Source organism: Anser cygnoides, chromosome 25, assembly GCF_040182565.1.
Source record: "Anser cygnoides isolate HZ-2024a breed goose chromosome 25, Taihu_goose_T2T_genome, whole genome shotgun sequence".
In the NCBI taxonomy this organism is placed as follows: domain Eukaryota; kingdom Metazoa; phylum Chordata; class Aves; order Anseriformes; family Anatidae; genus Anser; species Anser cygnoides.
The window spans coordinates 4,641,999-4,669,986 of NC_089897.1; the positions used below are offsets into that span (position 1 = coordinate 4,641,999).

Genomic DNA, 27,988 nt, shown 5'->3' on the forward strand with positions numbered 1-27,988 from the left:
ATGGGCGTGGCCGCGGGCCAATCGGCACGCTCCGGCCCCAGAGGGTGGCCAATGGGAAGGGTTGTCCCGCCCCAAGCTTGCCGCGAGGTGGCTTGGGAGTTGTAGTCCCGCGCCGCGGGGCGTGTGGCATGGCGGAGGGTGGGGTGGGGGTGTTTCAGTCTTTCTGCCCTCGGTGAAACGTGGTATTTTTTTGTGGTGAGGGGATGTTTAGGAGCTGTGGCTAAGGGTGTCTGCTGCTCGCTGGGTGCTGAGGGCACGCTGCTGCAAACAATGGGGGGTGTCTCCTCACCCAGCCTTGGTGCCAGGGGGCTGCTCCCAAAAAGGCAGGCGTTTGGGGAAAAAAAGGGTGATTTGAGGAGTAATCCTCACCGAGGGACAGGCCCACTCCTGACAGAGGTTCAAGCCACCTGGTTTCAAAATCCCCACAACCAGCTCCAGCAACATGGCCCTGGATTTAGCAATTCTTGTCTTCAGAAGTTTTTCCCTGGTGTTCAGACCCATCTCATTGCAGCACTGTAAACGCATTACGTGTCACCCGGCTTCACCAAGAACATTTGTTCCACCCTTCTGTACAATGGTCTTGTACTGAATATAAAGATTTATCCCATCTTTCCATGGCATAAGCATTCCTGAAGGGTTAAACGCCAGCTGGGAGCTGACACGGAAAGCCTGTGCTCAAATAGCAGAAGAAGCAAGTGATTGTTCACACATTCTTTATTATCAAAAAAAGAACAAAACCAATATTAAATTAAATAAATTACAAACATTTTGAGCTGGTTATACATCATGCATTTATCAGGTAAGGCTTCAGAGCCGTTACACATAAACATAACTGTTATTTTAAGAGCAGTAAAGGGACACTGGAAATTAAAATTTTCTACCCCAGCATAAATTTGCGCTTCCCTAATTCTTTTGTCCAGGCACATAGAAATGAAGACTTGGAGCTGGCTACATTGTGCCTCCAGGAATATCATCTGTCCTCTGATGTTGCATTTATTGCCGGAACTGGCCCATGGCTACAGAAACGAGGTATCATTCTTCCTGGGCCATCGCGATTGCAAAGCGTGTAGTCAGTGCTGCTACTTGCAAGCCATCTCTCTTGACATTCCACCCATTATGCTTGCAGGAACTTCAGAAAATACAATCTGTTTTTATACATGGTCTGTTGCTCTGAGGCTTCCTGGGTTAGGTCTGGCAGGCCCTGAGAAATCGGTCTCCTATTACTAACCCTGAATGAGGAAGGGGAAATTGGAATTTTTCCTCATGTGAAGCGATGCTACCTCAGAGATACAGAAATATTGATTACTTACTGTGGAATAACTTCTTCCATTGCATCAATTTCTTTGTTGCCTTTTTTTAAATGAGCAGATAAAAGAAGCGCTCAGGCAGTAGCAAAAAGACCTTAAGTAGTCACCCTCAGAGACAGTTTAAGAGAATTCAGCTCTTGATTGTAACTTGTACAACAAAACACAGTTCTGGAAGAATCACTGCTGTCTCAGATCAAAATAAGTACTATTAGTAGGTGGTTTTTTCTTTTGGGAAACTAACTTTCTTTGGTTTTATTACTCTCCTGCACCACATAATCAGAAACTGAGGTAGAGAAATGGTGACTTAGTTAATGAGGTGTTACATAAAACCAAACCGGCAGGGTTCTGATGCTATTACCTGGAATGGTTGTCTAGCTATGATGGTTCATGAAGCTCTATTTTCCTTAAAAATGGGACATTTGGGAGCTGTAGGGAAGCTCCACTTTCTCTCCCCAGAAAGCTTTCCAGCAATGTGTTAATGAATCAGCTCAATAATGTATATGTACTTCAAAATTGTACATTAAAGCTTGTTAAAATTTTTAATATATTTGAGTAATAAAATAGAAATAACCTTTAAAAATATAATTTACTTTCATTATTAAGGCCACTCTTTATTTTTTTGCATTCATGGAAATATGGACCGACCAGTTTTACTTCCATTACTGTTCGGTTTTGCTTGTTGACTCTTGTATTTTATCCCAGCGCTGGAAATACTTTGTAGGAGGATTTGAAATTCAGACAGAAGAAGTTATTTTCATTGCAATTGAAGACATACTCGCATGTGTCTTTGTCTTAAATTTTTCATAACCTTATTTTCATAAAAGCCACATTTGAGGTTGAAATGCACTGAGGAAGGGTTCCTTTAACCCTTGGCTTCTGCTTATTTTTTTTCAGGCTTTATATTGTTATCTTGTCATTACTGTCACAACATCAGCACTGGGTAAGAAGGGAAGGCATCAGGAAGGGGAATTAAAATAGCACTTGTTATTAGCATCACTCAAATATAAAAGAATATCAGAAATGCTTAAGATCTCATCTGTCTGTCTCTGGGTTAGTGAGTCAGGCTTGTTTGCCTGAGAGGTAGATGGTCCTGGTAGCATCAGTCTGTGATGAATTTTAATGAAAATTGTCAAACACGCAGTAGAGAATTGTTATGGAAATATCACATGTGAAAAATGTTTTCTCTTGCTGCCTGAGTGACCATTTGAGAACTCATCATCGGAAGCCCTCTGTAGCACAGGGTGTCTTGGGCTGTTTCCTAGTTGCAGGCATAAAAAGCACTGACGTTTCAGTTTTACTGCTCTGGATCTAGGACATCATGAGAAGTGTGCAGAAGGGGCATCCTCCCTGTCCCTGAATCTCCTGCTTGTGATCAAAATGATTTGGGAAAAAGCGTATCTCCCGAAACACAAATCCATGTGCTGGACTGAATCGTTTAGCTACTGCAGTCTATAAGGAGATGGAAAGAGATGCTGAACACCCTTGAAATTAATGCTTTCATGACATTCACAGTCTAAGAACCATATGTGAAGCCCTGCTCAGTCAGCAGAAAGATGCTTAAAAAACTTCAGAGGGGTTTTGAACTGGTCCCTGGGTTTTTGGAACATGCACCCAACCTACTGGGCAGGCAGGCACACGTAGCGCACAGTAGCAAGGAATTCTTACGTCCGATTACAAACTATTCCTATTATTAAGAAAAAAATGTAATCCAGAAAGTAGCCCAACGAAGATAATATACCAAGGTCTTCAGGGTGTGAGAAGTACAGCGATGTTTTGGGGCAGTGGTTCTGGGTCGCTGGGTCGCGCAGGGAGCAGAGCAGGGGCATCGCAGGGGCACAGGGAAGGCGGAGGGGGTGCTGCAGAAGCTCAGGGGAACTCAAAGGTTTGCACCCACGGTGAGGACACCCCAATGACCAGTGCACATATTAAAACAACGTTACCTGACAAAGCTGCACCTTGCAAGAGTTGCTTTTGCTCATGATTCAGAACGGCGAAAGGCTCGTAATCATTGCTTAATTTCACTTCATCGGGAAAACAAAGAGGAAGGAAAAGAAAGAGGGGGGATGCCCAAATTATGTAATGCCTGTGTGGGCCAAAGAGTGCGGTTGTGTGAGAAAGGAGAGCACTTGGCAAGAACAACTAATCATCCCGTTATCAAGGCACCTGCCATCAAGTGAACTCGCTTCTCTTCCGCGATCAAGGGGACGGTATTTCCTGAGTTCCTGCTTCCATAGTGTCCCGTTGTCTGCTCCGCCTCTCTGAGCACCAGCGGCAGAGCAGGAGGGAGGAATTTACCAGTTCAAGAGGTGTGAAGGCCTCTTGCTTTGCAAGCTTATTGTATCCCCGGGTGGGAGCGCAGCTCTTCGTGAAGGGGTAGGAGCAAGGAGGCTGTCCGGGAGGGTTTGCGGCACTCTGAGGCTCACAGCGCTGTCTGCGTCTCTGAGCGGAACATGCTTCCAAACATCTCCTGTAGGGCACACAAGGCACTCTGCGTTAGGGCTGGTGCCACGGCAGGGCACGAACCCAGCAAGTGATTCAGTCGCACAGAGAAACACCAGCAGGAGCTCCTGCCCTTCCCTGCCCTCCTCCTCCGGGGGAGGCTGGCGTGGGGAGGCCGCTTGCTCCCTGCTGGTCGAGGTGGCATGGGGAAGGTCGGCACTGGAAGGGGTCTCCTCCCAGGGACCTGCCTCTAGTGAGTGCAGGTCAGTTCTGCTTTAGTAATGTCGGTGCTGAAAGCTTGAGTGGTGACCCTTTTTATGGGCTTGAGCGAAACCCAGTTCTCCAAGTTCTCCCCAGTGTGTGCAGGCCATGGGTCTGACTGTGTCTGAGCTGTGTGGCCCAGAATTAAAGGACTCCCCTGAGGGCCTAGCCTAGTTGTTTGTTCACCAAAGCTCCTGCCAGGGCTGCTCATGACAGGGATTTTCAATTATTTTTGAAACTAGTTTTTCAAAGAATTACTATTGCCAGCAATTTGCCTGGCAGCAGTGCAGGGGATGTCCCATCTGATCCAACCCACCCACCACTTCTGGCTTCCACCTTATGTCCACAACAGAAGCTGGGACTAACCTCCTCCAAGTTCTTGAACTCTGAGCTGCTTTCATCCACAGACTCATCATAGATGGAGAGCTCTGTCTGGGTCGGCCTCTGTGCAGGAAACAATCAAATTCTCAAATTAGCAGGGTGCAGGGACAAAAGAAATGGAAGAAATGACTAAGCCAGGCTTAGAACCATTGCATGTGCCCAGAGGGAAATGCCCAGGCAGAAGGGGCACAGGGAGAATCCCGTTTCTGCTCCTTATCTCCTCTGGCTGAGCTGGTGCTTACCTATCACTCCGCAGAGATATGGGATACCTTAACTCACTCTGACGAGATAACTGACTAACACTGCCCTGGTTCCAGCTCCAGTTATCGTGCAATAAACTAATCCATGTTTGGGGAAATAACCCGTCTGACCCTGTGTTGTCAGCATGTGCCACATTCCTTGGCCTTTTCTCCTCCCTCCACGGGAAGCACTCCTGGATGCTGGGGCTGTTCAAGGTGCACGTGCTTTGCCTCCATTTCCGAAGGCCACATTCTGCCCTTGGTGGAGCCGCATGCTCCAGCCAATGCCAAACAGAGGGCACAGACCTGGCATGGCTCTTTTGGCTTCTACAGGCTGGGACAATGTTCGTCTCCCAGCTTGGGCTTTGCAGAAAACATTTACACTTCCAAGTTTCCATTGAAAGCAACTCAGTCAGCAGGGGCTTGGCTCATTTGCGAGAATTAGGATATGAAACATGTTGTTGGATTTAAACCTTCGCCACCTGAGATAAACAAGAAACTTTACCATGTGCAATAACGTGTTGTTATTTTTCCTTTGTGCTGGCGTGGTGTATGGACCTGATAGTACAGCACTGTGAGATAGAGAAGGAGCAAACCAGGAGCAAATGTTACCTCTTCTAAGATGGGCGGGTGGACGACTTCTTTGATATTTTCCAGTGCAAACAAAACAGCGTCGTGGATCGTCAAAAAGATGTGGTTTTGGTCCAGGCCTCCTTCTTCAAAGACTCCACCTGTGCTAATGTCGTTGTACACCTGGGCTGAAGAAAGGAAGGGTACGTGAACCAGGACGAAACCAAAGAAGGAAGCCTTTGAAAAAGAGCATGGCTGATGGTGGTCCTCTGAGCTAAAGCAAGGCCAGGATGCATAAGGAAGAAAGGTTTGCTGCAGAAATTACTCTATTTCTAGTCTGTTTTTCTATGTATTAAATATGGAGATTTTGCTATCATATCACTTCCCAAATGAAAAAACCTATTTCACAGACAGAGAACTGTGTTTCTCCTTCCTTTCTTCTGTTCTTTCATCTGTTCTGATTTGATCCAAAAAGGGGATGACAGCTAGTATAGTTTGCGTAAAGAAAAAAAAAAGAAAAGACCAAAATGGGGGAAGGTCACATGGAAATGTGCTCTTCATGGATTCTTACCATGCACGTTGGCCAGGAACACTTTAATCCCAATCTTCTGGTAACTGGAACACAGCTAGAAGAGATGGGAGGGGAGAGAGAGGATTAATAACACTGCTGCTCCAGCTTTGTGTTTGTACATAAAGTCTTATCCAAGGCTTTACACGTGTCCTGGGAATGCTGAAGGAGAAACTCACACAAACCTTCTATTGAGGAGGGTAAACACCTTTATCTGCACTGCACAAGGGAGTGGAAGGTACCTGGGTGGTAAGCAGCTTGTCTGTGTTCGCAGCAGAGGACTAACCTTGCCCAGTGCTTTTGTGCCCATGAGGTCAACAAAGCACACCCCGCTCATGTCCAGGATGATGGTGTGGAAGCTGACATAGGGCGGTGCCGTGGCCATAGGGTCAACGTCTGCCGTGGGCATGATGCTGAAGGTGCTTCCTTGCAGGCTGGTGGTGCTGCCCAGCTCCCCGGAGCTGTGCACCTGCCCGGCGCCGTTGGCAGGCGGGCGGAACGTGACGTAAGAGATGCTGGCACCGTTAGCAGTCGTCTGGTTGTTGTTGGTATCCGTTGGAGAGGTGCTTTCAAAGTCTTTCTGGAGCTCTTGCAAAGACAAGGTCTAGAGGAAAGCAGAGGCGCACGGTCAAGGTAGGATTGCTGCTGTTTTTGTGAACCAGTGCTGCAAGAAATGCTTTTTCTTACACCCAAATGCTTGCAGGACCTCTGCAGACACTGAGCACAGCTATCAGCACAGGCTGAGATCCAGACGCTGAATACACCTTAAGCATTCAGTGGCATGAAGTGTTTTAATCTGGGCTAACTCCAGCCTGGTGCTAGACTCAGTGTCCCTTGGGCTTGGAGTGCACCAGGCTAATTTGAAATGATTCCTGTTCACAAGCTTCAGGATTGCTCAGCAGTGCAAACCAATGAAGCTGGGATAACTGGGAAATGCGTTCCACAAGGGAAGGGTTCTGAAGCTGGCATAGGTGTATCCTTAGAGAAACAGGTACATCCTTAGACAAACAGGGCAAGCCCGCTTTCCAGTAAATTGTTCACCCTGTTCTCATTCTAGCTATCTCTACAGCTTTCCCGCTCCCAGCCATTTCCAATTCTCCTGCACCTTCAGGTTTGGCTGTTGAGAGGAACGGAGCTGTGGGTGGGAAGGGAAGGATGCAGGTGCTGCAAACCCTGTGTCGAGAGGACCTATTTGATGTGGAGCTGGAGAGCTTGTTCAGCAACATGGAAACCCAAACGGAGTTACCTTGTTCTGCCTCAGTAAGAATTTCGGTAGCTTTGTTGGTGGTTGCGCCGTCCCCTTCTCCTGCCGCTTCACATATTTCTTCCTGGCTAAGTACACTTTACCCGGATCCACCCCGGTCTGTGGAAAAGAGAGAGTTTTCTTTGAAAAAGCCTGCTCAGCCCCGGAGGCAGGGAGTCCTCCCCGCGCTGTCCCAGCCCGCGGCACGTGGCGCAGGTTGGCAGCAGCTGTACAGCGGCGTGAGGTGATCGTGGTGGCAACCACACAGCAACAGCCCCAGTGGCGCAGGGTGCCGGCACGTGCAGGGAGAGGACATGTGCAGCAAGGAGACTGTGCTTTGGCAGAGCTCGGAGGAGGACACTTGCCAAGATTTGGGCATAGCCTCTCAAATGAGATCCAAAATCAGAAGATCAGAGAGAAGAGTGTGGAAGAATAGAGCATGGATATGACGATCTTTCATGATGATCCTTGGCTTAATTATCTCAGCCTGGCACGGCAGAAGAGAGCAAGGGCTATTTGGGATAGGCTGCAAACAAAAATCTTTCAGGGCATTACTCACCTTGGCTATAATCTTCTCCCGGAATATCTCTGAGTTGGCAAAATACAGTGGCGAGCAGTAGGTCACGATCTTAATCCCGTTAAGCTCGTGTACCTGCAACAGAGACGGGAGCTCAAACCCGGCCTGGCGGGGCATGCATGGGGTGCTGGGTGCCTGGGGGTCTGGACAGCAGGTAACTGGGAGGGGAGCTGGGGAGCAGCTCTCCTGCAGCCCCGAAACCAGCAGCAAAAGCCTTGCTAAGGCAAAAACATGGACATGGGATTCCTGATCGTGTTGGTACCAGAGGCAAAGAAACACATTTTCTCTGAGGATATTTTAGCTTCTGCTTACCTTGTTGTAGGCTTTCGGGTTCTTGTAGATGTCCGTGGAGGTTACTTGGCCCAGGGCAGAACCATTCCGGCTGGGAGAAAAATCCGACCAGAATTAGAGTAGAAGTCGCAGAGGAAGAAAACTGCTTCACTTCATAGCCCCCGCCAGGATTTGAAACTTTGCTTTATGAAAACACTCAGCTTTCAGCCCTGTGGATGCCAAGTGGATGCTGGCAGAACGGAGCCAGCCCCTGGGACAGTCTTGTTCCCCAGGTGAAGCTCCTGGCACGGGGCTGCAGGGCTTTCAGATGGGTCCCACAGCTGCAAGCCTTGCTTCTGGTCCAGCCCGGGGCTGGCTGGCTGCACTTGAGATCCCAGTCTGGGAGGTGTTAATAAAGGGCTTTCATCTATTAAGAATGGTGTGGCTATGCACATATATGGGGCTCTTTCTTCTTACAGGCAGGATTTTCTGCTGGGAACTATGCAGGTAGCTTTTCTTGTTGAGGTAAATGCCGTCCGACGCCCCCCTGCCTTGGGATGTGCACATCGCTAACCGTGCGCGGGAGTGGGAATGCAGGCAGTAAATTAGCGCCTGCCATTCCTGTTTGCACATTCCAGGGGCCAGGGAGGACACCTGCACTCCCCCAGGCTCCTGCTGCACGTTCCTTCAAAACACGGGCCAGAGGTCGCTTATAAAAATAACCCATAGCTTATTCAGTATCTAGGAGATGTTCCTTCTCTTTAGGTTTTTGGAGGGCAATACTTACAACTGGGTATGGAAAACCACAACCAACACGGAAAATCCCACGCCCACAGCGACTCCGTAGGGCAGGCTCAGGAAGAAAGCGGACAGGAAGCTCACCAGCCAGACCAGCTGCAGAAAGAGAAGGGCATGGCACGTCCTGCTGGGGCACGGGCTGCAGCACAGCGATGGACGGAGAATGGCTCGTGCCGATATTCAGGACCCAAAGAACTACCCAGCTGAGGATCAGAAGAACGGGGCCCGAATTCTGCAGTTATTCTAATTGTGCAGCTTATTGCATGCTTCGGTGTGAAGCATCGTTACTGGGAAGCTTGCCAGAAGCCCCAGTTTTTCAGCTGTAAAAGCAGCCGGTGCAATTCTTCATAGCTGCGTGACCTCCCGTCACTCATTTGGTTCAAAAAGCATCAAGAAAAGGCTCCTGCAGATCAGACCATCTGCTGCTCAGTAGCTGCTCCCACCCCCAGGAAGGCTCCTGCTGTCAGTCAGAGCATTTCAGGAGGAATGAACATCTACGTGAAACCATCGGGGCGCCTGCTATAAATGACCTGAACACAGAGCAGATTTGATGACAAAGTATGACAGAGCATACCAAAACCTGCTCCACCTCTCAGCTCAGAGCTCTGTCATTTGTCATTTTTATCTATTAGCACTTGAGCATCTCCCTCCACGTGAAATTAGTCCTGCCCGAGTGTATAAACATGCCTTCTGAGAATTATTATTATTATTATGGGGATTATAAACCCATCCTCAAGGCTATTAACAGCTAACTTTGACCTCGGTCAAATCAAGGTAATTTTGATGACTTCAGCATCTTAATATCAGATTAAGAATGATGCATATAAATGTGAGTAAGGGCTTCTCTCCATCCAAACTTGGCACTGGACAGTGCCTGCGGAGCAGTCCCCACTGTTCATGCTGAAACACAACTTGAGGTAATGGACACCGATCTCCTGACGTCACCCAGAAGCAGTGTCCTCAGTTTGGGACGGGAAGGACACTGAATCTAGTTCAAATGCCAGGCAGATTAAGGTCAGGGGAATGCAGTTCACCCCAATGGCATTTGCCCGGTCCGTGCGCTCTCTGCACCTGCAGGCAGCTCGTGGTCGCTGCTAGCAGAAACGCTGGCAGTGGGTCCTGGGCACACCGTGCATCGCTGTGCAGCCTTACTGCAAGCTCCGGTGAAGGGCAGCGACTTCCTCTGCCCATGCATGGGGTGCCAGAGCTTCTCTGGAGAAGCCTCCCCAGGGCTTTGCCCGGCTGACACACATCCAGCCTCCCCGCCAGGCATCAGCAAAACCTGCGGTGTTTAACTTGCTGAGCACGGCTCCTGGCGGAGGGCTGGACACGCAGTCCTGCCCCAAAGCATCTCTCTATCAGTGCCTTTCTCTCTGCCGGGCCCGCTCTGCAGTAATGGTGCCAGCGGGGCCCTCGTGCATCCAGCAGGGCCCTCGCGCATCCCCGCTCCAGCCCGGCCGCGGCACCTCCTCAGCACCGACCGGATTTCTGCAGCTCGTGTCCTGAGCTAGAGCGTGCCTTCATGCCACAGTCACACAGCTCGGCCAGGACTGCTTCCTCCGGCAGCTGTTTGAGCGGTGTTTTGGGAAGGCTCTTGATGAGTCAGGTCAGCCCCTTTGGACTCCTGGTTCCTCCGATAAGGCGGGGTGTCGGGACCTGACAGGATATTGGCTCAGTGTCCACACACACCACTCAGCCGTGGGAGCCCTGTTCAAACACTGTCTTTTTATGTCAGACATTTCCAAATTCCGTTCTCACTCCCCCACACCCCCCGCCTGGGTTTATACATCAACCAGTGCCTGGAGTCCTTATCGCGGCGAAGGGCTCTCCTCGCCCTGGAGGGCTATTGTGTGAGTTTTTAAGTCATGACTCCTAGATATTGAGCAGGGCCGGTTTGGCTAGTTCTGGGCAAACAGGCTCCTGCACTTGATTGGCATTTAAACAGAGCAGGTAATAGTTCAGGCCTCCGTGATATGCGCGCCGAGCAGCTCGGCCAGGCGAGGCAGAGCGAGGGGCTGGGGGCACCGGCGCGAAGCCCACCTCCCCCGGCTGGGACCAGGGGTCCCCCGCCCGGCCCCGGGCACTCACACAGTCCAGCTTGCTCTTCTTCCACAGGTAGAAGGGATCGGCCAGCTGCTTGAGGGAGTTCTTCAGGTTCACGGCGATGAGGGCTCCCAGGACAGACTGCGGAGGAGAGGGCACGGTGTCAGCCGGCTGCCCCACGTTTTGGAGCAGCTTTCCCAGCCGGGCAGCACCTCCCGCCCTCGTCCCAGTTGCCACAAGGGAATGGGAAAAGGTGAAGCTCGCAAAGATCATATTTGGAGCGTAACGGTTTAGAAGACCTCTGTTTCCTGCAGAAAGGACCGCAGCCCGTAGCAACCCCCCCCCCGTGCAAAGGTTTGTGTCGTGGGTTTTCTAAGCAAGGCTGAGCGTTCGCTCGGCAGGTAGGGGATGTGATGCCGTGGCCGCGCTGTTTGCACATTTGTTCGTGTTACCTTTGGAAGGGGTTCAAGGTAGATCCCCAGAGCCAGCATAGTCACCATTACCACCATTGCCACAAAGAAACTTGCCACCTGCAAAAAAAAAAAAGAGAGAAATGTTATTAAAATTCAGGGTCCTCCAAAACCCCTCCTGGTCCTTGCTCTCTCGCTGCTTCAGCCAGCACTGGAGCTGGGCACTGCAGCACTGGTTGTGAGCAGTGGTTTGCCTCTGAGAAATAGGCTGGGATTTCACAGATCTGGGAAAGCCCGAGCTTCCCTCACCTGGTAGCTCTGCTCAGTCAGGGAGCCAGACTGGGAATGCAAACTGACAGCCCCACATCTGTGACCAATCCAATAAACCAGCCAGGCAAAACGTGGGGCTTTTGGGGAGCACATTTTGCATTTGATAACCGCGTGAAGCACTCGTACAGGGAGCTCCTCCAGACCTGCAGCAGCGATGTCAGGCTGGCAGCGTGCACCTCTGCCAGGGTTTGTGTTCAAACCAGGTCACGCGGGGAAGAGAGGAGGGGGAAGAACCAACCTGTGATTTCCCTCCTGCCCCATCCACAGCGAGGGTGACGGAGAGCGCGCAGCAGATGACGTGGATTTTGAAGAAGGATCCGAAGAAGTTACTGCAGCCCAGGGCCAGCATTTCCTGCAGAGATGGGGGAACACGGTGAAGGTGGCTGAGCTGCCAGGCAGGAGGGGATGAACCCGGGCTGGGCTCTGCATGGCAGAAGCTCTCCAGGGCCTCCAGCAGCCCTGCTGGCAGCTCTCTGCCCCCGGGGAGAGGATCGGCTCTCTGCGGAGTGTCCCAGATCCTCTCCTTCCAGGAAGAGCTGGGATGGTGCTGCTATGGCAGGGAAACCTGGAAGCACCGTGCCGCAAGAACACTTGTCATCTGTTGACACGCTAAGGGCAGGGCTTCATGGCTGTTACTGAAAGCTACCACTGTGCCAGTGATGACGGGAGAGGATTATTTAATGTCCTGCCTGTCGCAGTATCTGGGTGACACACCAGGAATCCAGGTCTTTCTCTGCTCAGAAAGCAGTACATGTGCCTCGCTGTGCCCCAACATCCTGCAAAAATGCCACCGGGGCCAGCACTCAGGGCTGAAGCCTCAGCTCTGGAAGGAAGGCAGAGCAGAGAGCCGAACCTACGTCTTTCTACCTTTTGGCAGCCTCTCTCCCACCTGTAGGAAATGGATCCGCCACGTCCTTTCGCCCCCTGCCTGGCAAGCCGCCACGTGCACGGGAGCAGCACGTAGGTTTTACGCAGAGTGCATCTGCAAGCTTCCCTCTCATGCAGGGAGGTCTTCCTGTCACGCCTGAGAGCCAGGGGAACATTCCTCGCCCGCGTCCCTCCAGAGCAAGCATTACCTGGTTGGGGTCCACGTCATAGCCGTGCTTGGCTGCCAGGGTCCTCCCCATGGCCAAGTTGATCACGTAGCCCACGATGGCGAGCGAGAAGGCTGTGCCGATCATGTCCTTCCACTTGCTCACCAGGGGCAGGGTTGGGGCTGGGAACCTGCACGCAGAGCGGAGGCGAGAGGCGGTTGGGACAGCAGCATTGGAGGCAGATGCAGGGGGTGAGAAGCACACGGGTTCAGGATTGGAGTCTAAACACGTCTGAACCGTGGCTGGGGTCAGTGGATGGTGGCATTGTATAGCAGGGCACAGCAGCGCTGCCTGGCAGTCCTGGAAGGGGGCTGTCATACAGCAGGGAGGTGTTTTCCGGGCTGCAGAATGAGGAGGAGGAAGGGAAATTATTTGGATGGTGAGTCAGAGGTGCACGTGCACTTACCCCATGCTGATCTTCCCAACTACTGGCATGTTGTACTTCTCGGGCATCTTAAAGCTGCCAGAGATTGCAGTCGCAACTATTACCTGAACATACGGAGAATAAACAAGAGGTAAGCAGAAAGAGCACGAACTCTCTCGGAAGCACTACACCTACTCTGCTCCTGGGGCTGACGGTAGAAAATCAGCACCAAATTCAGGCTGGGATAGGAGGGAACGTCCCCAGAAACGGTTACGTTCCTGATCCCTGGCGCTGCCAGGATGCAGGTACAGTCTAAGAGGGATGAGCTGGGTGTTGGAGGCATCCTCCACAAAGGTGGCACAATTTGTGATCCCAAGCCATGTGGGGTCACAGCGTATTGAGCTGGCAGATGCTGTGCAGGGGTGGCTCTGGTGTCCCAGGGATGGCTCTGGTGTCCCAGGGATGGCTCTGGTGTTCCGGGGCTGGGAGGGGCTGGGAACCCCCCGCAGGTCCGAGGGACAGCTCACGCCTCACTTACGATGATGATCTCCATGGGGATGGGCATCCGGATCTTTTTCATGTACTTGAGGTTGAGCTCCTTGACTACGATCAGGAGCACAGCACTGACCAAGGCATAGATCAGGGAGGCCACGTTGGTTTTGGGCAGGCCTTTACAAATATCAATGAATGTCTACAGGGGAGAGAAGAGAAGAAGGTGTCACGGGGAACCTGAGGCTCTGGGCAGCGCGGACAGCACAGTGGAGAATGCTCGTTACTGTAATCACCTGCAAACACCCTGAGACGTGAGGGGTGAGGGAAGTGCTAGAAATCCTGCTACTGGGAGATCAGCAGCCAGCCCTGGCTCTGTGCGGTTTGGTTAAATGCAGCTCTAGCTGCGTGCATGGAGGAAAAGCCCAGGAATGGAAAAACCTACCCACAGAGGAAGTCTCTGTTGCTATCAATTGGGCAAACCTCCTGCCGTAATGCAGCACGGTTCGTATTCTGCCCAAATCTCAGCCCCACTTCGTTATCTATGCCCTACCAGGCAGGAGCTCGGCTATGACTGCACTTCAGATGCAGGGGCAGCAGTGTAGTGCAGACAGCTCTGTTCTCCCTCCCTCCACCCTCTCCTCCTCTCCCCGTCCCAGTTTCCCCAGCAGAGGTGGCCGTGGTGCCTGTGGTGTGGTGGTCACGGGGGAAAGAGGTGCAGGGAAGGCCCCTGCCCAGAGCACCCACTTACATAGACGATAGCTAAGGGCCCGGTGTAAGATGGGACCGTCAAGCCGAAGACGTACTTGAGCACGGAGATGAGGATCTGCAGCCCTGCTGCTGTCATGAAGCCCCTGATGAAAGACTCTGAGAGGTAGATAGCAACAAAGCCAAACTGCACGAATCCCAGGCACAGCTAGGGTAGGACAGACAAGGAGTTGTTAGAAACGTGCCAGCCCGAAAGCGCAAGGTGCAGAGCCTGCAGGGCATCCCTGCTGCGCCGCCGGGCTGCACGGGGCCGTGGGGAGGGAGAATTGCTGCAGGACAGTAGGGATGCTGTAGGGATGTTGTCCCTCGCTGTGGTCCTGCCCCCGGGGATGGCCAGCCTTTGGCTGTTCTGCTGGGAGAGTTCACGGCGAGACCGCAACTGGGGCAGGACCCCCCCAGGCATCACCCCCGGTGGAGTGGGGCCACGTCCAGCTCCTGCTCCCACCCCTCGCCTCTGCTCCGGATGAGTCCCCACGGGTCAGCTTTGGCCAGGGGACGCAGCAGGGGTGGTGCAGAGCCCTTACTTGTATGATGGCCGTCAGGCAGGCTAGCGTGGCAGAGATCTCCAGTCTGGCCGCTTCCAGGGCTGTGGTGTTGACGCTGGTCTCGTTGTGGGTGAAGTACTGGTAGTCCGACTCCGGAGCCAGCTCGTTGCAGACGTTGCCGACGATAATGCTGATGACTGCAAAAGTACCTTCAGCACAACACAGTGAGGTCAGTGCTTTGCTCTGGAGCGTCCTGCCCTGGAAAGCACTCGGACACGTCAGGCTGTCCAGGGCGAGTCGCCCAGCCCGTCACCGCAGCACGGGAACCGGGGACACCGTGAGTCCCCGAGGGCCGACCCTGCCCAAACATCTCTTTCCAGGACACACCGAGTGTTCCCATCCCGTCCACGGCCCCCTGCGAGTAATTGCTCCGCAGCCTCTTACCTGGGACCATCTGATGGATACCACCAAGGAAGAGGTATGTTAGCAGGGGGAAGAAGGAGGAGTAGAGCCCGTTGACGGGAGGCAGGTTGGCCAGCAGCGCGAAAGCCATCCCTGGGGAATACAAGGGGAAGGGGCAGGTGAGCCGGGTCTGGGCAGACTGAGGATGCTCAAAGCCCCTGAGCTGCACATCAGCTCCAGGAAGGTGCTGTGGCCAGCTCAGGTGCTGCTTTCCAGGCAGAGCATGGGACAGAGAGGGCAAGGGAGGCCTCCGCAGAGATATATAGGGACCAGCAGGTGGGAGGCTGAGCTTGGGTTTGTACGTGCCAGCAGTAAAGTAGGTGACCCCCACAAACTGGGTGTCCATTCCCATCTGCAATGTGCTATCTTCTCCCGGAGACCCAGAAAGTTGTTGCTCCTCACCTTGTGGCACTTGAATCGTCCCCGCACTGAGCCCACCGAGAACATCAGGCAAAACGTAGTCCTTAATTTTATACTTGGGAAGCCACGCGAGTATTGGGAAAAGGCTGAAGAGGAAGAGCTTCAGTCTGGAAGCTGAACATCTAGAGGAGACAAAAAAAATTTGCAAAGTAAAGAAAGAAGCAAGCAATCAGGGAAGCGAGCAAGGAAGGAAGGAGGCAAGGAATGATCTTCCTGGGAATGTCTCAACATTTCTCCCACACCAAAGCCCGAGCCCTGTGTTTGGGGCACAGCCTTTCCCTGCAAGTGCAAGGCTCTTGCAGCTAATTGCTGCCCGTGCCACGGAGGATTATTGTGGGGCCACTCCTGACTCACTGGGAAGTCCCCGCTGCTGCCACAGCTCTGAAGGATTTGGCTGCCCAGTTTCTGGAGGCTTTGTTTCCAGCACAAAGGGGTAGGGGAGCTGTGACCTAAACCACAGCTCAGAGATTCCCGGGGCAGCTGCACAGAGCCAAAGGTGAAATTTTGAAGGTCCTTGGTCAAAAAAACCAAGTGTGTCTGAGGAGGAATATTGCTTCTGAGCCAATGCATGCGGCTTCTCACATCGCTGCCTGCCGACCTGCAGCTCTCCCCTTCCCTGTACCGCTGCCTTCGTTTTCCAGGGAGTGGAGCTAGATTTCCAGGACAGCTATCAGCAGGATTATTCATCTTTCTTTAAGGAAAGCTGGTACTATTTTTAATCAGAAAGCTGATAAAAGGAAATCCCAGCTGAAAAGATTCGAGAAATAGTCCACACTCCCATACCTACATCACAATTTATACTTTTTTTACTATAAATAAAATTTGGAGAAGAGAAGCACAAATCCCAAACGCACGCAGTGCAAAGCGTTCCGCTTGTCTGCCTTACAGCGTAACAGCTGGGGCAGTGAAAGGAGCAACCAGTTTCACTTGCTGCGGCACGATTTGCATTTCTCCTGTGTCTTTCATCCATCAAAGCCCTGCAGGCCATGGAGAAGGTTTCCCAGGATAAAAATGAGGACTATGTCCCCAGGTCCAAATTATATCCCATTTCCAGACCCAATCTGGTTTAGTGTTGCCCCAGGAGTAGCTATAGGGTTCTGCGTTACCTGAAAAGGTTTCTCAACTTTTCCCCAATGGGGTAACTTCTGCTTTTCTTCTCGAACTCTTCATCAAAGAGGCTGACCGAATATGCAGGACGTTCGATGACATAGCGGGGTCTGGTGTGGCTCATCTCTGGATCATTTAAATTTTTCCCAGAAAAAAAAAAAAAGGAAAAAAAAAAAAAAAGGAAAAAGCAAAGCCAAGAATGTGAGTGGAGCTGGCCCCACCTGCAGTATAACAGACCGGACACCTCCAGCGTCTGGGAGCCCTCCCCGAACATCTCCACCCTAAATAGTTTCCCCGTGGCACAGAGGCAGGCCCTGGGAGTGGCTTCCCAGCACCGGGGGCTGCTGCTCCCCGGCCCCGCGAGCCCTCACCAGCGGTTTCGGGGTGATGCTAATGAGCGATGCTGCGTGGAGGGGCCTGGAGTGCCCTGGATTGTCTGGCAGATGAGCATGGGTGTTAATCCCAGCTCTGCCAGTGACTGCCTTTTTGCCTCGGGCAAGTCACTTGACCTTTCCCGTGCCTCAGTTTCCCCATCCACCAGCAGGCTGTGCCACGCAGGGCAGCCCTGACGCAGTTCTGTGCCAGCAGATACTGGCACTGAGATTAAAGGCAGTTTCCACCCGAGGTGTTCCTGTTTCGCTGCCCACTGCATTCATTTGCATCCAGCAGCCTTCCTAACTCCTCGCTTGCCATGAAAGGCTGTGGACTAGTCCTGGATCTATTCTAGGAAGTGATGCGGAGGAAGATAACCGTTGCTAATCCATTTCAGTGATGATGATGCCAAAGCATCCTGATGGACTGGTCCTGTGCAGTATCTGGGTCTTGCCAAAGAAGTTGAGGAACTTCAGAGAGCCCTCATTTTACCATGACCAGCAGCTCCTGGGAAGAGGGAGAATCATTGCAAACCGGAGAGTCTGAGGGTGGAGGGAGGAAGTGGTCAGGCACAGAAGAAGGGTATTGGTAATTATTTGTGGCATGGCATGCGTCTAAGTGGGTCATTGCCCAACACAGGAGCAGAAGAGGGGGTGGAAAAAGCTGGTGATTCAGGCAGGAGAGTGTATCAAGAAATGACATCCAGGTTTCTGAGAGCGTGAACGGGCTGGATCCCTCCCTGTCCTTTTGACACAGTGAGTGCCACCGAGGTCAGGGCACATCCAGGATGGGCGAGCCTTCGTCAGCAGCACCAGCACCCAGCTCAGCTCCCTCCGAGGGGCTGGGGGCATGAGCAGCGTGGAGCTGAGCAGCCCTGCAGTGCAGGGCCGGCGGGGAAGTATGATGCACGCAGCCGAAACTTCTTTCGGGGGGAATTTAGGTCAGCAGAATCATTATGGTAATGGGAGCTGATGTTAGGGAAGGGAGGTCATCACCCCCACTGCTGCCGCAGATGCCTGTGTGATCACAGGGGCGCCGAGTGCACATTGCTGTGAAACAGCTCCAGCGATGGTGTGCTTGTGAACGCAGGCTCCGAGCCACGCTGCGCTGATTCGGGAGGGTCCCCAGGGCACCCGGCCTGGGGCTGGCTTCGAAGGCCCCGCGAGGTGCCAGGCGAGGCCGTGCTCCCCTCCTCCTGCATTAGCAGGCGCTTGGGCCAGTGCCCTCTGCAGGCACGCACCCGCTGGCATCCCCGCATCTGCTTCCCAACCATCTCAGGCTGCACCAGTCCTGTCCCAGCCTTGCTGCCTCAGCCCCTCTGCTCTCTTCTAGTTTTCCATTTTTACCTCGTGAATATTTGCTAGCCCTGGTCCAGACCCTGCAGCAGGCTTCTAAGGGTGACAAAACCCAGCGGAGTTTCTGGTGCACGAGGTCCCTCGGCTTAATTTCTGGGCTCCATCACTGGCTGAGCGGCCTGCCTGCCATCAGACAGACTGAACCAGCCTATTATATTACGGCTTTTTAATGAATTTCTCCTGCTGAGCGAAAGTGCTGGCAATCAGGAAAAATAACAAACAAGGCAAGAATAGAGGGGAAAATACCCCCATGATTAAATTCCGTCTTAAACAAACAGGCTGATGATGTCAGCGTCTCGGACAGAGTCAAGTTCTTGACTTGGCTTATCATTGGCCTTGCCCTAGATCAAACAGCAGGTTAAACCTTTGAGATTTCGGAATTAAAGAGAACGAGCCATGTGACTGCTCCCTGAACAAAAGGCAGAACCAGCTGTCCCGGAGTTGTTGGGGTAAGACCACGGCAAGCTGCAAGGCTGGGTTAAATCCTGCAAGCGGTGCGGTGTGTGGGAAGGAAAGCAGAGGGGCAGCGCGTGGCTCCTTGCAGGGAGCAGCCCTCCCAGGAGCTCTGTTCCAGAATGAGCAAGGAAATTAAGGAAGGGTCTGGGGAGGAGCTCCCAGAGCAGAGCTCCAAGAGCTGAGCCCCCATTCCGAGCTGCGATGTCAGGAAACGCAGTCCTCCGTGTGTCAGCAGGGTGGGTGATGCTGAGACGTGAAATTCGGCCTCGCTGATAAACCTGCTGAGCCTGGCGTCTTGGAGAAACACCGAGAGCGTGACCGTGGTGTGATACGTGGTGTGGGCAGCAGACGAAGGCAGAACCACTTCGCTCCGAGTGTACGATGTGGGTGACAGATGTTGTCCCAGGTCACAGCTGAAGTCCCATCAGGTCATGGCTGCCCGGTCCCTGCCCTGCCAGTCTCAAACCGCCCTGCGACTGCCTATCATGGGTTTTTTTTTTCCTAGTGTTCGTCTTGCAAGCTTACTGAGCTCTTATCTTCTCTGCCTGGGCTGGTGATAGCTGTGTTTGGGAAAAGTCACATTGAGGTTTCTGGTGAATGTTGATAGGAACCATTGGCATAACGCTGCTTTCCTGGGCTGACACGGGCCCAGCAAAGGGACTTCAGGCCGGGGAGTGGGAATCAAAATTTGGTGGGAAAGCAATCTGATCTGGGGCTGTGGTCGCGGTATTGTGCACAACGTAAGGGCCTGAACTCATCCCAGTGTAAGAGCTGGACATTCGGGGAATGCCTCCCTGTGTTTTAGGGAGAAAAATTCAGTATTCTGGAAACACCATTTCCTCCTTTGCCTATCCTCTCTCTGTCCCCCTTCTCCTTGCACAAGCGCACCCAGATCTCCCCGCTGACTGCTCAGCTGGTGGAGTTCAGAGCTCTGCCCCTTCCAAATCCTGGGTGAATCTTCATTGCAAACATCTCTCTCCCAGCTCCATTGCCGAAGAACAGGTTATAAAAAGCTGCTCTCCCCCACCCCAGGAGGCAAGGCCTGCCTTCAGAAGGCAAGCGCAGGTGCAAGGCTTTGGTTGCGACACCAGGACAAGGTCTTGACTCCGACTGCTCTGTATCGATGCTCCCAGCACGGTGCACGCCACGGCCCCCAGCCTCCTGCTTGCAGCTCTGGATGCAGGTGCCACGGGAGCCCTGGGGCTACACGGTGAAAGGGTGCGCATCTCTCAGGGACAGAGAGGATGTGTCACCTCCTCCCCTGAATCCCTGGGATGCTTGCTTGCTGCGGCAGGGCGTGGGGAAGGACCTGGGTGGCTGTGGTGCTGGATGCTGCAGTGTTGGACGCTGCGGTGCTGGGTGCTGCGGTGCTCTCCAGGCTGAGCTCTGCCTCACCCTCCCTTTCCCACCCGCTTCCTTCTCACACCTTCTCCCTTCCACCCCTCTGATGTGGAGCTGGGCTCGCCAAGCACATAGGCAGGAGGAGCAGGTTTCTGCCATCGGGCAGCTCAGGTATTGCAGAAGGACGTGGTGTAATTCACCCCACTCTCAGCGCCGATCAGCCCCGCAGCTCTGCCCCCACATCCTTCACTCCCGCCAGCCTCCTGGCATCGGGGACAGGCCAGGACTGAGTCCGGCTGATGGACCGTGCTGGGAGCTTGTCACCAGAACAGCGCCTTCAGCGGGGCCGTCTGGCCGGGCAGAGCTTTTGCAGTTAAAATCGCTTTGATCCGACTTGGCTTTAGCTCTGAACTGCCCTCGGGCTCACCTGCAACTGAACTGATGCGGGAAGAAAGCACCTCACAGCGGTAAAGGCAGAGCTACAGTCCATGTTTTTGGTGTAACTATAGTGGTAGAAATGTCTCGCCCCGTGACACCACTCATTTGGGAGGGGAGCAGGCAGATGCAGGGAGCCAGCGGCGGTGTCGCAGGGGCTGAGCCGGCAGCAGCATGCAGGGACACGCGGTGGGTACGGGTTTGAAGCCTTTTCTTAACCTCCCCCCTTTACAAACAGAAGAGGCTGATGCTAGGGGAGCGTGTAGTTCAGTGATGAGAGAGATCCTACCCCGAAGAGGGCTTTTAGCCTTGGCAATGGCAAAATGCCAGAGTCCACAAAGTTCAGAGAAGACTTCGTAAACAGCTTTCCACGCAGAGCGTGCAGGTACCGTCGTGATGGCCAGGGGAATAAAACTCAGGGAGAAGGAGAGAGAGAGAAGGGGCTGGCCCTGTCCGACTGTGCTGGGGCAGGGACGGAGGAACATGCTGGGAAGGAAGGAGGAGGCAGGTCCGCTCCCCCCAGCTCCCACCTCCCCGTCCCGCGTTCTCCCCGCGCTGCAGCCCCGGCTCTCATGTCCCCCTCCACGCCTGCACTTTCGCCACGGAGCAGCCAGGCATTCGACCAATGTTTTCTTTTTGTTTAGCTTAAATATTTGGAGTGCTCGGGAGGTGATTTCCATAAGGCAGATGGCCCTCTTCTTGTTTCGAGCGACCCAGCCCAGCGCAGGCAGCGGGCAGGGGAGCGCTGTGCTCTTGTTCTGCCGGCGCTGGGCCGGTGCCAATGTTTGATGTACCACTTCACACGAGTTTCTAACCAAACTAGCTCTGCACTTGGTAACCAGAATAATAAGATCTGCAGACATCTGCCAGCTACTGAAGGTGAAGCCAAAGTGTTTGGCTCAAAGGGAGTTTATTAAGGAAAATGCCGAGATCCAGCAGGCTGGCTTCTGCTCTTTTTAACGCCACTGTGAACGCAGAAAAATGCCGTGGGCATCGGGATCTGCTCTGTGCTGGCACCAGGCTAAACGAGCCCAGATTTGGCCATCTCTTTTTTTTTGTGATTTGTTTGATCAGCCTACTTGCTCTCAACCCCACCCCAGCCCTCCACAGCTTCTGCAGTTGCGCCCAGCGCCGTGCCCGGCCGGGGGAGGCTGGGGGCAGGCAGCATCCAGGGGCACAAAAAGCCCCCACACCCAGCCCGTCCTTGGGCAGAGCCTCTGCTGGAAAAAGAACAGCAATGAGGTGATTTGGTGCAAAGTTGCTGGGCGATGGCTCCGGAGGCTCAGAGCATCTCCCATCTACAGCCCCGTCTCTTCGCCTGCTCCCTGCTCTGCCCAGCCCCGCAGCAGGGACATCTTCTGCCCTTCGCCTCGCTGCCAGGAAGCAAGCAAGGGTGCCAGGATGAAAACTGACATTTGGGATGCATCGTCATCATTTTGGGCTTCATCAGAGCCCTCCAGAACCTGCTGGCTTCCCTGCACTGCCCCAGTCTGTGGTCCCGGAGGTGTCACCTTGCTGAGGGCAGCACCACGGTGCTGGGTGGCAGCTCCTTGTAGGCATGTGCTTCCTCCCTATCCCCGTGCTGCTCCCTCTGCATACGGAGCCCTTGGGATGAGGAGGAGGAAAAGTTTGCGGGTGGAATTAGAAGAAGCAGAAGGGAAGCTTCGGCGTTCCTCCGCGCCATGAGTCTCTGCGCACCACATGCCTCTGACACAGACCTTGCCCTCGGCCTTTGAAGAGCAGGTGGGCAATGCAAATCCCAAGGAATTAAAAAGTTTGCAGACTGCAGCATTCTTGCACTGCCTGCGAACACTTATCCGGGATGCCTGCTGAGAGCTCTCGCATGCACACGCTCCCCGCCCCTGCGGCTTCGCTCTCGGAGAGGAAAAACACCTCGTGGGTCACCCGGTCCGTCCTCCCCCAGGGGTGCAGGGTGGGAGAGAGTTTCTCTGCTAGAAATCTCTGATCCAGGGCAGAGATGCTGGGTATAGCCAGCACCAGATGTCACTCCGAGGACCTCTCTCCAAGGGAGAGGACAGGTCCCAGCTTCATTTTCAGCGTGCTTGCAAATAAGGTGTGGACATGTTTTATCAAGGCAGAGCAGAAAGCATCCTAGCTTCATGAGCAGCAGTTTGCAGCCAAGAGGCAGGCTTACGGGGGTGTTTGCTCATCTGTATTTGAGGGAGCCTGCCCAAACTGGACTTCAACACCCCGTGCAGTGGTGCGGGGAGGATCTGGGGGCCCTACACCCTGCCTGGCAGGTCTCAGCCTGGGAGTGCTCCTCATTCCCAGCTTTAAAATCCCTCTGGATCTGCCTGCATGCCCACAGCCATGCATCCACGTGCCAGGCACCCTGGGCAGCACAGCCCTCCCGCCCAGGCGAGGTTCCTGTGCACAGCGAGCGCTCCTCTCCCACCACCTCTGTGCACAGAGCTCCACATCTTCTTGCTACACCTCTACGTGCAAAGTCTAACCTGTGCTGTGACATCCTCGGGGCAGGGACCACGTTACGCAGTCCTATGCACAGAAAGTCCTGCTGATAACCAGGGTCGTGAAAACAAGGGGCTCATCAGTACTGATGCCCCTATAGCAGGCAAATTCCCCCCCAGATCTCAGCAGGAGGCAGCCAGGATAAGATGGCAGGATTTATTCTAGCAATAATTAATTCACATATTTGGCTCTTCCAGCCTCTCTTCATAAATCAAGCTCCTGGATGGTTGGTGTTGCTAATTCCTGAGTAAATCTGCTGCCGTAAATCCCCTTTGCAAAAGAAGGGAGAAAAAGAGAAAGGGGGGGAAAAAAAAAAAAAAAAAAGTACCAGTTCTCCAAATACTGAAACTCACACCCAGTGGCTGTGCAACCAGAGTGTAAATCCCCCACGCCCACCCAGACAAAGAGCCCGATTGTTGGCGCTGGGTTACCTGCGCCTCGCCGGGCGAAGAAAGGGCCGATCCTGCGAGGGAGCCGTGGAGGTGGCAGCGGAGGCTGCAGAGCGGAGCTGCCGCGAGCAGAGCAGAGGTCTGTGCTCAAATAAGCCCGTGAGTCATTTATAAATCACCTCAGTCAAGGGGACCGAGGGCTGTGCTCGGCGCCTGATTGGCCTCTCGGAGGTAATTGCCAGCAAGTACACCCGGGCTAAGCCCAGGAGATAGCCGGGGAGATAAGGAGAGATCTGAAGAGGGACGAGGGCTTTTTTGGATGTCCCCCCTCACCCCACCCCTTCCCGCTCGGGCCTGGGCCGTTTGATCACCTCCGCAGGTCCCCGGTGCTCTGGGCTCCCCGTGACAATAGCTCATATTCACCGGCACCCCGGGCCCCCTCCCTCGCCCCGTCCGCACGCGGCGCGGGAGAAGATGCTTTTGTTGGGTAGCGTCCCCTGGCCTTTGTGCTCCAAACAGGACAATGGCCTGCATTGTGCCAGGGCCCGGACCCCGGAGATGGAGCTTTGAAGGCGGGATTGGCAGGGGACAGCAGTTTCTTTCTCCTTTCCAGGTTCAAAGGGATGAGAGGAGTGGGCCGGGGTGGGATGCGATGGGCGAGGGCAAAGGGCTCGTCCCCTCCTGCCACCGCGTCCCTGACCCGCATGGGCACCGCCGCGCGGAGCCGTGCCCAGCCCCATGGTCCCCTCTCCTCTTAACGTGCTCATGAGCGCAGGAGCCAGCCGGGACGTGATGGTCAGGGGATGGCTGGGCAGAGGGGCATCACCAGAAGAATGGCAAGGAGACATTTGCTGTGGGAGGATTTCATCTCCTGCGCTCCCGTTGTCCCACAGGCAAGGCGAGGAAGGGCGAGGGCAGCGGCGTGGCTGTTGCTCGCTCCCGGAGGCCATCGGAGCAAATAGCTCTGGTTCCTTGCACACGAACTAGGCATCCGCGTTTCCTGCCAAGAGACCTCATCTTATGGGAATCAATCGCCATGTCCCGAGCATGCCAAAGCAACACCCTGCCACAGGGTGCCGCAAACGGGGGCTGATTCATTGCCGCCTAACAGACAGGGGTAATAATTGCCAAGCACTTCTCCTGTAAATATCATTAATAACTCATATCAACTCCTTTTTAAAAGGGCAGCCTGATATGCAAGGAGCCCTTTGAAACGGAACCGCGTGACATGGCAGGAACACGGCCAGGCCACCGCTGCACTCGGTGGTCCCCGCCGCCGGGCCAGCCCAGGGCACAGCACCCAAGGGTCCCAGGCAGGGGTCCCGCAGGCACAACGCATACAGGGAGAGGAAACGGAGTTTCTGCTGCAGAGGCATTGCTAGCATCGCAACACTGCCTGTACGAGCAACCAGTGCTACAGGGGACTTCTCTTATGTCACCGAGGTGGGCACTTTTCCTAGCAGGTACCTGAAAGATTTCTTCTAACTCGTGTTCCTAAATCAACATCCCAGCGTGGGGCTGAAGAAGTGGTTGGGGACACAGGGGTAAATGACTTGTCTGAGATCACAGTGTGAGCTTGGAATAGGACCCCAGAGCCCTGAATCTAAGTGTCCACTGATCACAGCCACCTGCCTTTGGAAAGAACAAGCTGCCAAGCAGAGGCCATGCAGCCAGCTTGTCCATCCAGAGCTCCAGCAAGGCTGGCATGTTTGTGTCCTTATCAAGGCGGGTGGCAGAGGGACAGATCTCATCTCAGGGACCGGCCCAGCTCAGCTTTAAGAGCAACGTCATCTTTGTTTAAATCCAGCTGGCAAGGACAGTGAAACCCCAAAGCCCGTGCAGGGGCTCACTGCAGAAGAGACCAGGACCAGCTCCAGGCCAGGAGGCTGCTGGTGCTGCTGGGCTGCTCTGGGCACCTGGACGCACTTTGTGTAGGACCCAGCATGGTCAGCAGTGGGGATGCCAGGTCCAAGGGAATGTCTGGGGATCCCCAGCAAGCAGACAGTAAAATGCACTTACACTGGGATGCAGAAACAAAGCAGGCAGAGGGCCCCAGTGGCGCAGTGCTTTGGGACTGGGGCTGAGATGTTGGCAGGGCAGAAGCCCCCCCAGCCATGGTTCTTGCTCACCCAGCACTGAGCAGTCCTGGGCGAGGTGATGAGTTGCGTGAGACCTTCGGGCTTGGTTTGTCCCCCTCCAACCCACACCCTCACACCCGTTTCTGCATGGCAGCAAGCTCAAAGGGAGGGCTGGCGGCTCCCCTTCGCCAGAGCCACCATTCCAAAGTCCCGGTGGGTGTGATCAGGGAGCCGCGAGGCCTTGCACTCCCAGGAGACCAGCCCCGTACAGCCACCGATGGTCCTTTGGCGTTTCTTGCAACGGGAGGTGCAGTCCCGGAGTCCTGGGCAAACTCCAGTTTCGTGTAACTATAAATAAACCTCCGATTCGGCCCCTCTCCGCTCCAGCCACACTCGCCACAGGCCGCCCCGGCTGCTCTGCCAGGATGCGGCCCCCAGCAGCCCTGCCAGGGCCATGTGCAGGGTGCGGGCGAGAATTTGGGAGCAGCGGGGCTGCCACAATGTGGGGAAGCACTGGGGGATGTGAAGGCACCGCGGGGTCTTCCCCGAACCCAGCACCGAGCCCTGGGTGCACAAGCTGCTGAGCTGCTTATCTCCGGGCCTGATAAGAGCATACCAAGCACCAGGATGTGTGGATTTATTTGCAGATGATTAATATTAGCAGATATATTGCATTTAATGAGGGTAATAATTCAGTGATAATTTACTGCTGGGAATGATGGGAAAGCTCCCCTGGAGCCCCGAGTCAGTGGGAGAAAGGCGCCGCGGCCCCCAGCGCAGAGTGGGCTCGTTCCTGGGGCTGCTGCCGCTGGTGGGACCCGTGGGCAACCCCCACCCATCCCTCCCTCCCTCCATCCCACCCCCATCCCTCCGACCTGCTGCTGGGGTTTATTTTTGCTTTCAGAGAGCCTAGCTAAGGGAACAGGGCTTGTGCGGGGGACGGAGATGCTGCAGGTGGAGCGGGGCAGCCGCTGCGGTCAGCGGGGAGAAGGTGGGGGTTCTCCTGGGCCTGGAGGTGCAGAAGGGCTGAAACCTGGCTTCAACTCTGCTCCGGGGACACCTGAATCAGGCGGGGGCAATCCTGCCTCCCTGTTTGACCCTTTAGGAGCTTTTCAAATCACTGATGTACCTCAGCCAGGGAAAAAAAGCAGATATCTGGGCTGCCAAACTCCTACAAGGGTCAGCAATGAGTAGAGAAGGAAAAGCTGGGCAAGCTGGAGAACCAGCACCAGGCGTTTTGGTTCCTGCTGCTCAGAAATGTAAAGGACGGGTATAAAGCAGAGATCTCCAGGCGAAAGAGAAGGCTGCGGGAATGCCTGCAGCGCGCAGCGAGGAGCGGGCCAGCCCGGCTGCTCCCGGAGCGGGGCGGTGCGCGGGGCCGGCCGGCTGGGTGCCGCGGGCGCACCATGTCCTCGGCGGTGTCGGAGCGGGCTGCGGCGCCCTGCGGTGCAGCGTTCCGGGCCGTTAGGAAGACGGATGGCTGTTACTGGGATTTTTCAGGCTTATCTTTTCCACTGCTGTGGCTGTTCTCGTGGCACGGGAGGGTAGAGCCACGGATCCCTGGTTTGCCCGGTGGTGCCGGTGGCCCGCGGTGCCGGCGTGGCGAGCAGTGTCACCCACAGGGCCGGGTGTCACTGCAGGGAGCCGGCTGGAGCAGAGACATCCCAGGGCTCATTGTCACCGTTCCCTGCCAGGCCAGGAATGCAGCGCTGGAGCCTGGCCACATTCTCTGGTGGAGTTTCCTCGTACACAGACTTGGCTGAGCCACCCGGCGGCAGCCGCTGACTCCGCGGTGCCAGGCGATGGAGACGTGGGTCTCGCTTGAACGGCGGCCGCCAGCTTCCAGCCTGTCCCAGGGCTCCCCTTCCCTGCAGGGCCAGCAGCTGGCACGGGGGTCAAAGGCTTTATCTGGGGAGGAATGAGGAACACAATGTCCTAGAGGGAGAGAGCGGGATTATTTACAGCATTTACAGCACCAAAATAAAGTAGGGAATGCAGCATGGTGCTGGGAGGCTCGGCGCTGCCCCATGGCTCAGCACCACGTAGGACATTTCACGCAGTTTATTCCATGGTGTGAACTGTGAGCTGGGGAGAGGCAGAACAGCTTTCTGGTTATCTGGTTATCTACCGTGTCCCATGCGCTCGTGGCCTTTACAGCCTGCCTCAGCCCTGCAGGAACATCTCCAAAGGCAAGGGAAGGAGTGGCCTCCTGATGAGACCATGTCCCCTCTATCAAATCGAGCCCTATCGCACGAGCCCTATCACACACAGATGGTGCTGACACCTGTCTTTGAGCTTGGCCTTCTCACGGGAAAACCCAGGGCCGGAGCAGCAGGGCGGGCATGGTGTGATCCAGACGAGTGCATCCCCAGACTGAAGGTTGGCAGCAAAAGATTTGATGGCTTGAGGAGCAGAGCACGTCCTGCTGGTTGGGTCAAACTGGTGGG

At 54.3% G+C, this 27,988-nt stretch overlaps 1 protein-coding gene across 2 annotated transcripts; it reads right to left on the reverse strand.

Annotated features, from left to right (window-relative positions):
• Nucleotides 1-696: 696 nt before the first annotated feature.
• SLC26A9 (solute carrier family 26 member 9) lies at nucleotides 697-23,797 on the reverse strand. Of its 2 annotated transcripts, XM_066983159.1 has the most exons (21): nucleotides 23,506-23,797; nucleotides 16,625-16,751; nucleotides 15,501-15,640; nucleotides 15,081-15,191; nucleotides 14,676-14,845; nucleotides 14,135-14,299; nucleotides 13,433-13,585; nucleotides 12,937-13,019; nucleotides 12,513-12,660; nucleotides 11,675-11,788; nucleotides 11,149-11,226; nucleotides 10,742-10,837; nucleotides 8,643-8,749; nucleotides 7,898-7,967; nucleotides 7,568-7,660; nucleotides 7,012-7,128; nucleotides 6,052-6,369; nucleotides 5,769-5,823; nucleotides 5,240-5,385; nucleotides 4,374-4,451; nucleotides 697-3,774 (listed from the first exon to the last, which is right to left on the reverse strand). In XM_066983159.1, exons 2-21 carry the CDS (start codon nucleotides 16,747-16,749, stop codon nucleotides 3,727-3,729), a joined length of 2,415 nt encoding a protein of 804 aa, XP_066839260.1. In that variant the 5' UTR covers nucleotides 16,750-16,751; nucleotides 23,506-23,797; the 3' UTR covers nucleotides 697-3,726. The 2 variants fall into 2 exon arrangements, with proteins under 2 accessions (XP_066839260.1, XP_066839259.1); XM_066983158.1 differs by lacking the exon at nucleotides 23,506-23,797 and having other exon boundaries at nucleotides 16,625-17,667.
• Between the last annotated feature and the right edge of the window lie 4,191 nt (nucleotides 23,798-27,988).

Coding starts and splice junctions, on each gene's coding strand:
- SLC26A9 (XM_066983158.1), bottom strand. CDS start 16,899: ATGTTCGGGGAGGGCTCCCAGACGCTGGAGGTGTCCGGTCTGTTATAC. Junction 14,846..15,080: donor TATCCATCAGATGGTCCCAG/GTAAGAGGCTGC, acceptor GTTGTGCTGAAG/GTACTTTTGCAGTCATCAGC. Junction 11,227..11,674: donor GGGCAGGAGGGAAATCACAG/GTTGGTTCTTCC, acceptor TTTTTTTTGCAG/GTGGCAAGTTTCTTTGTGGC.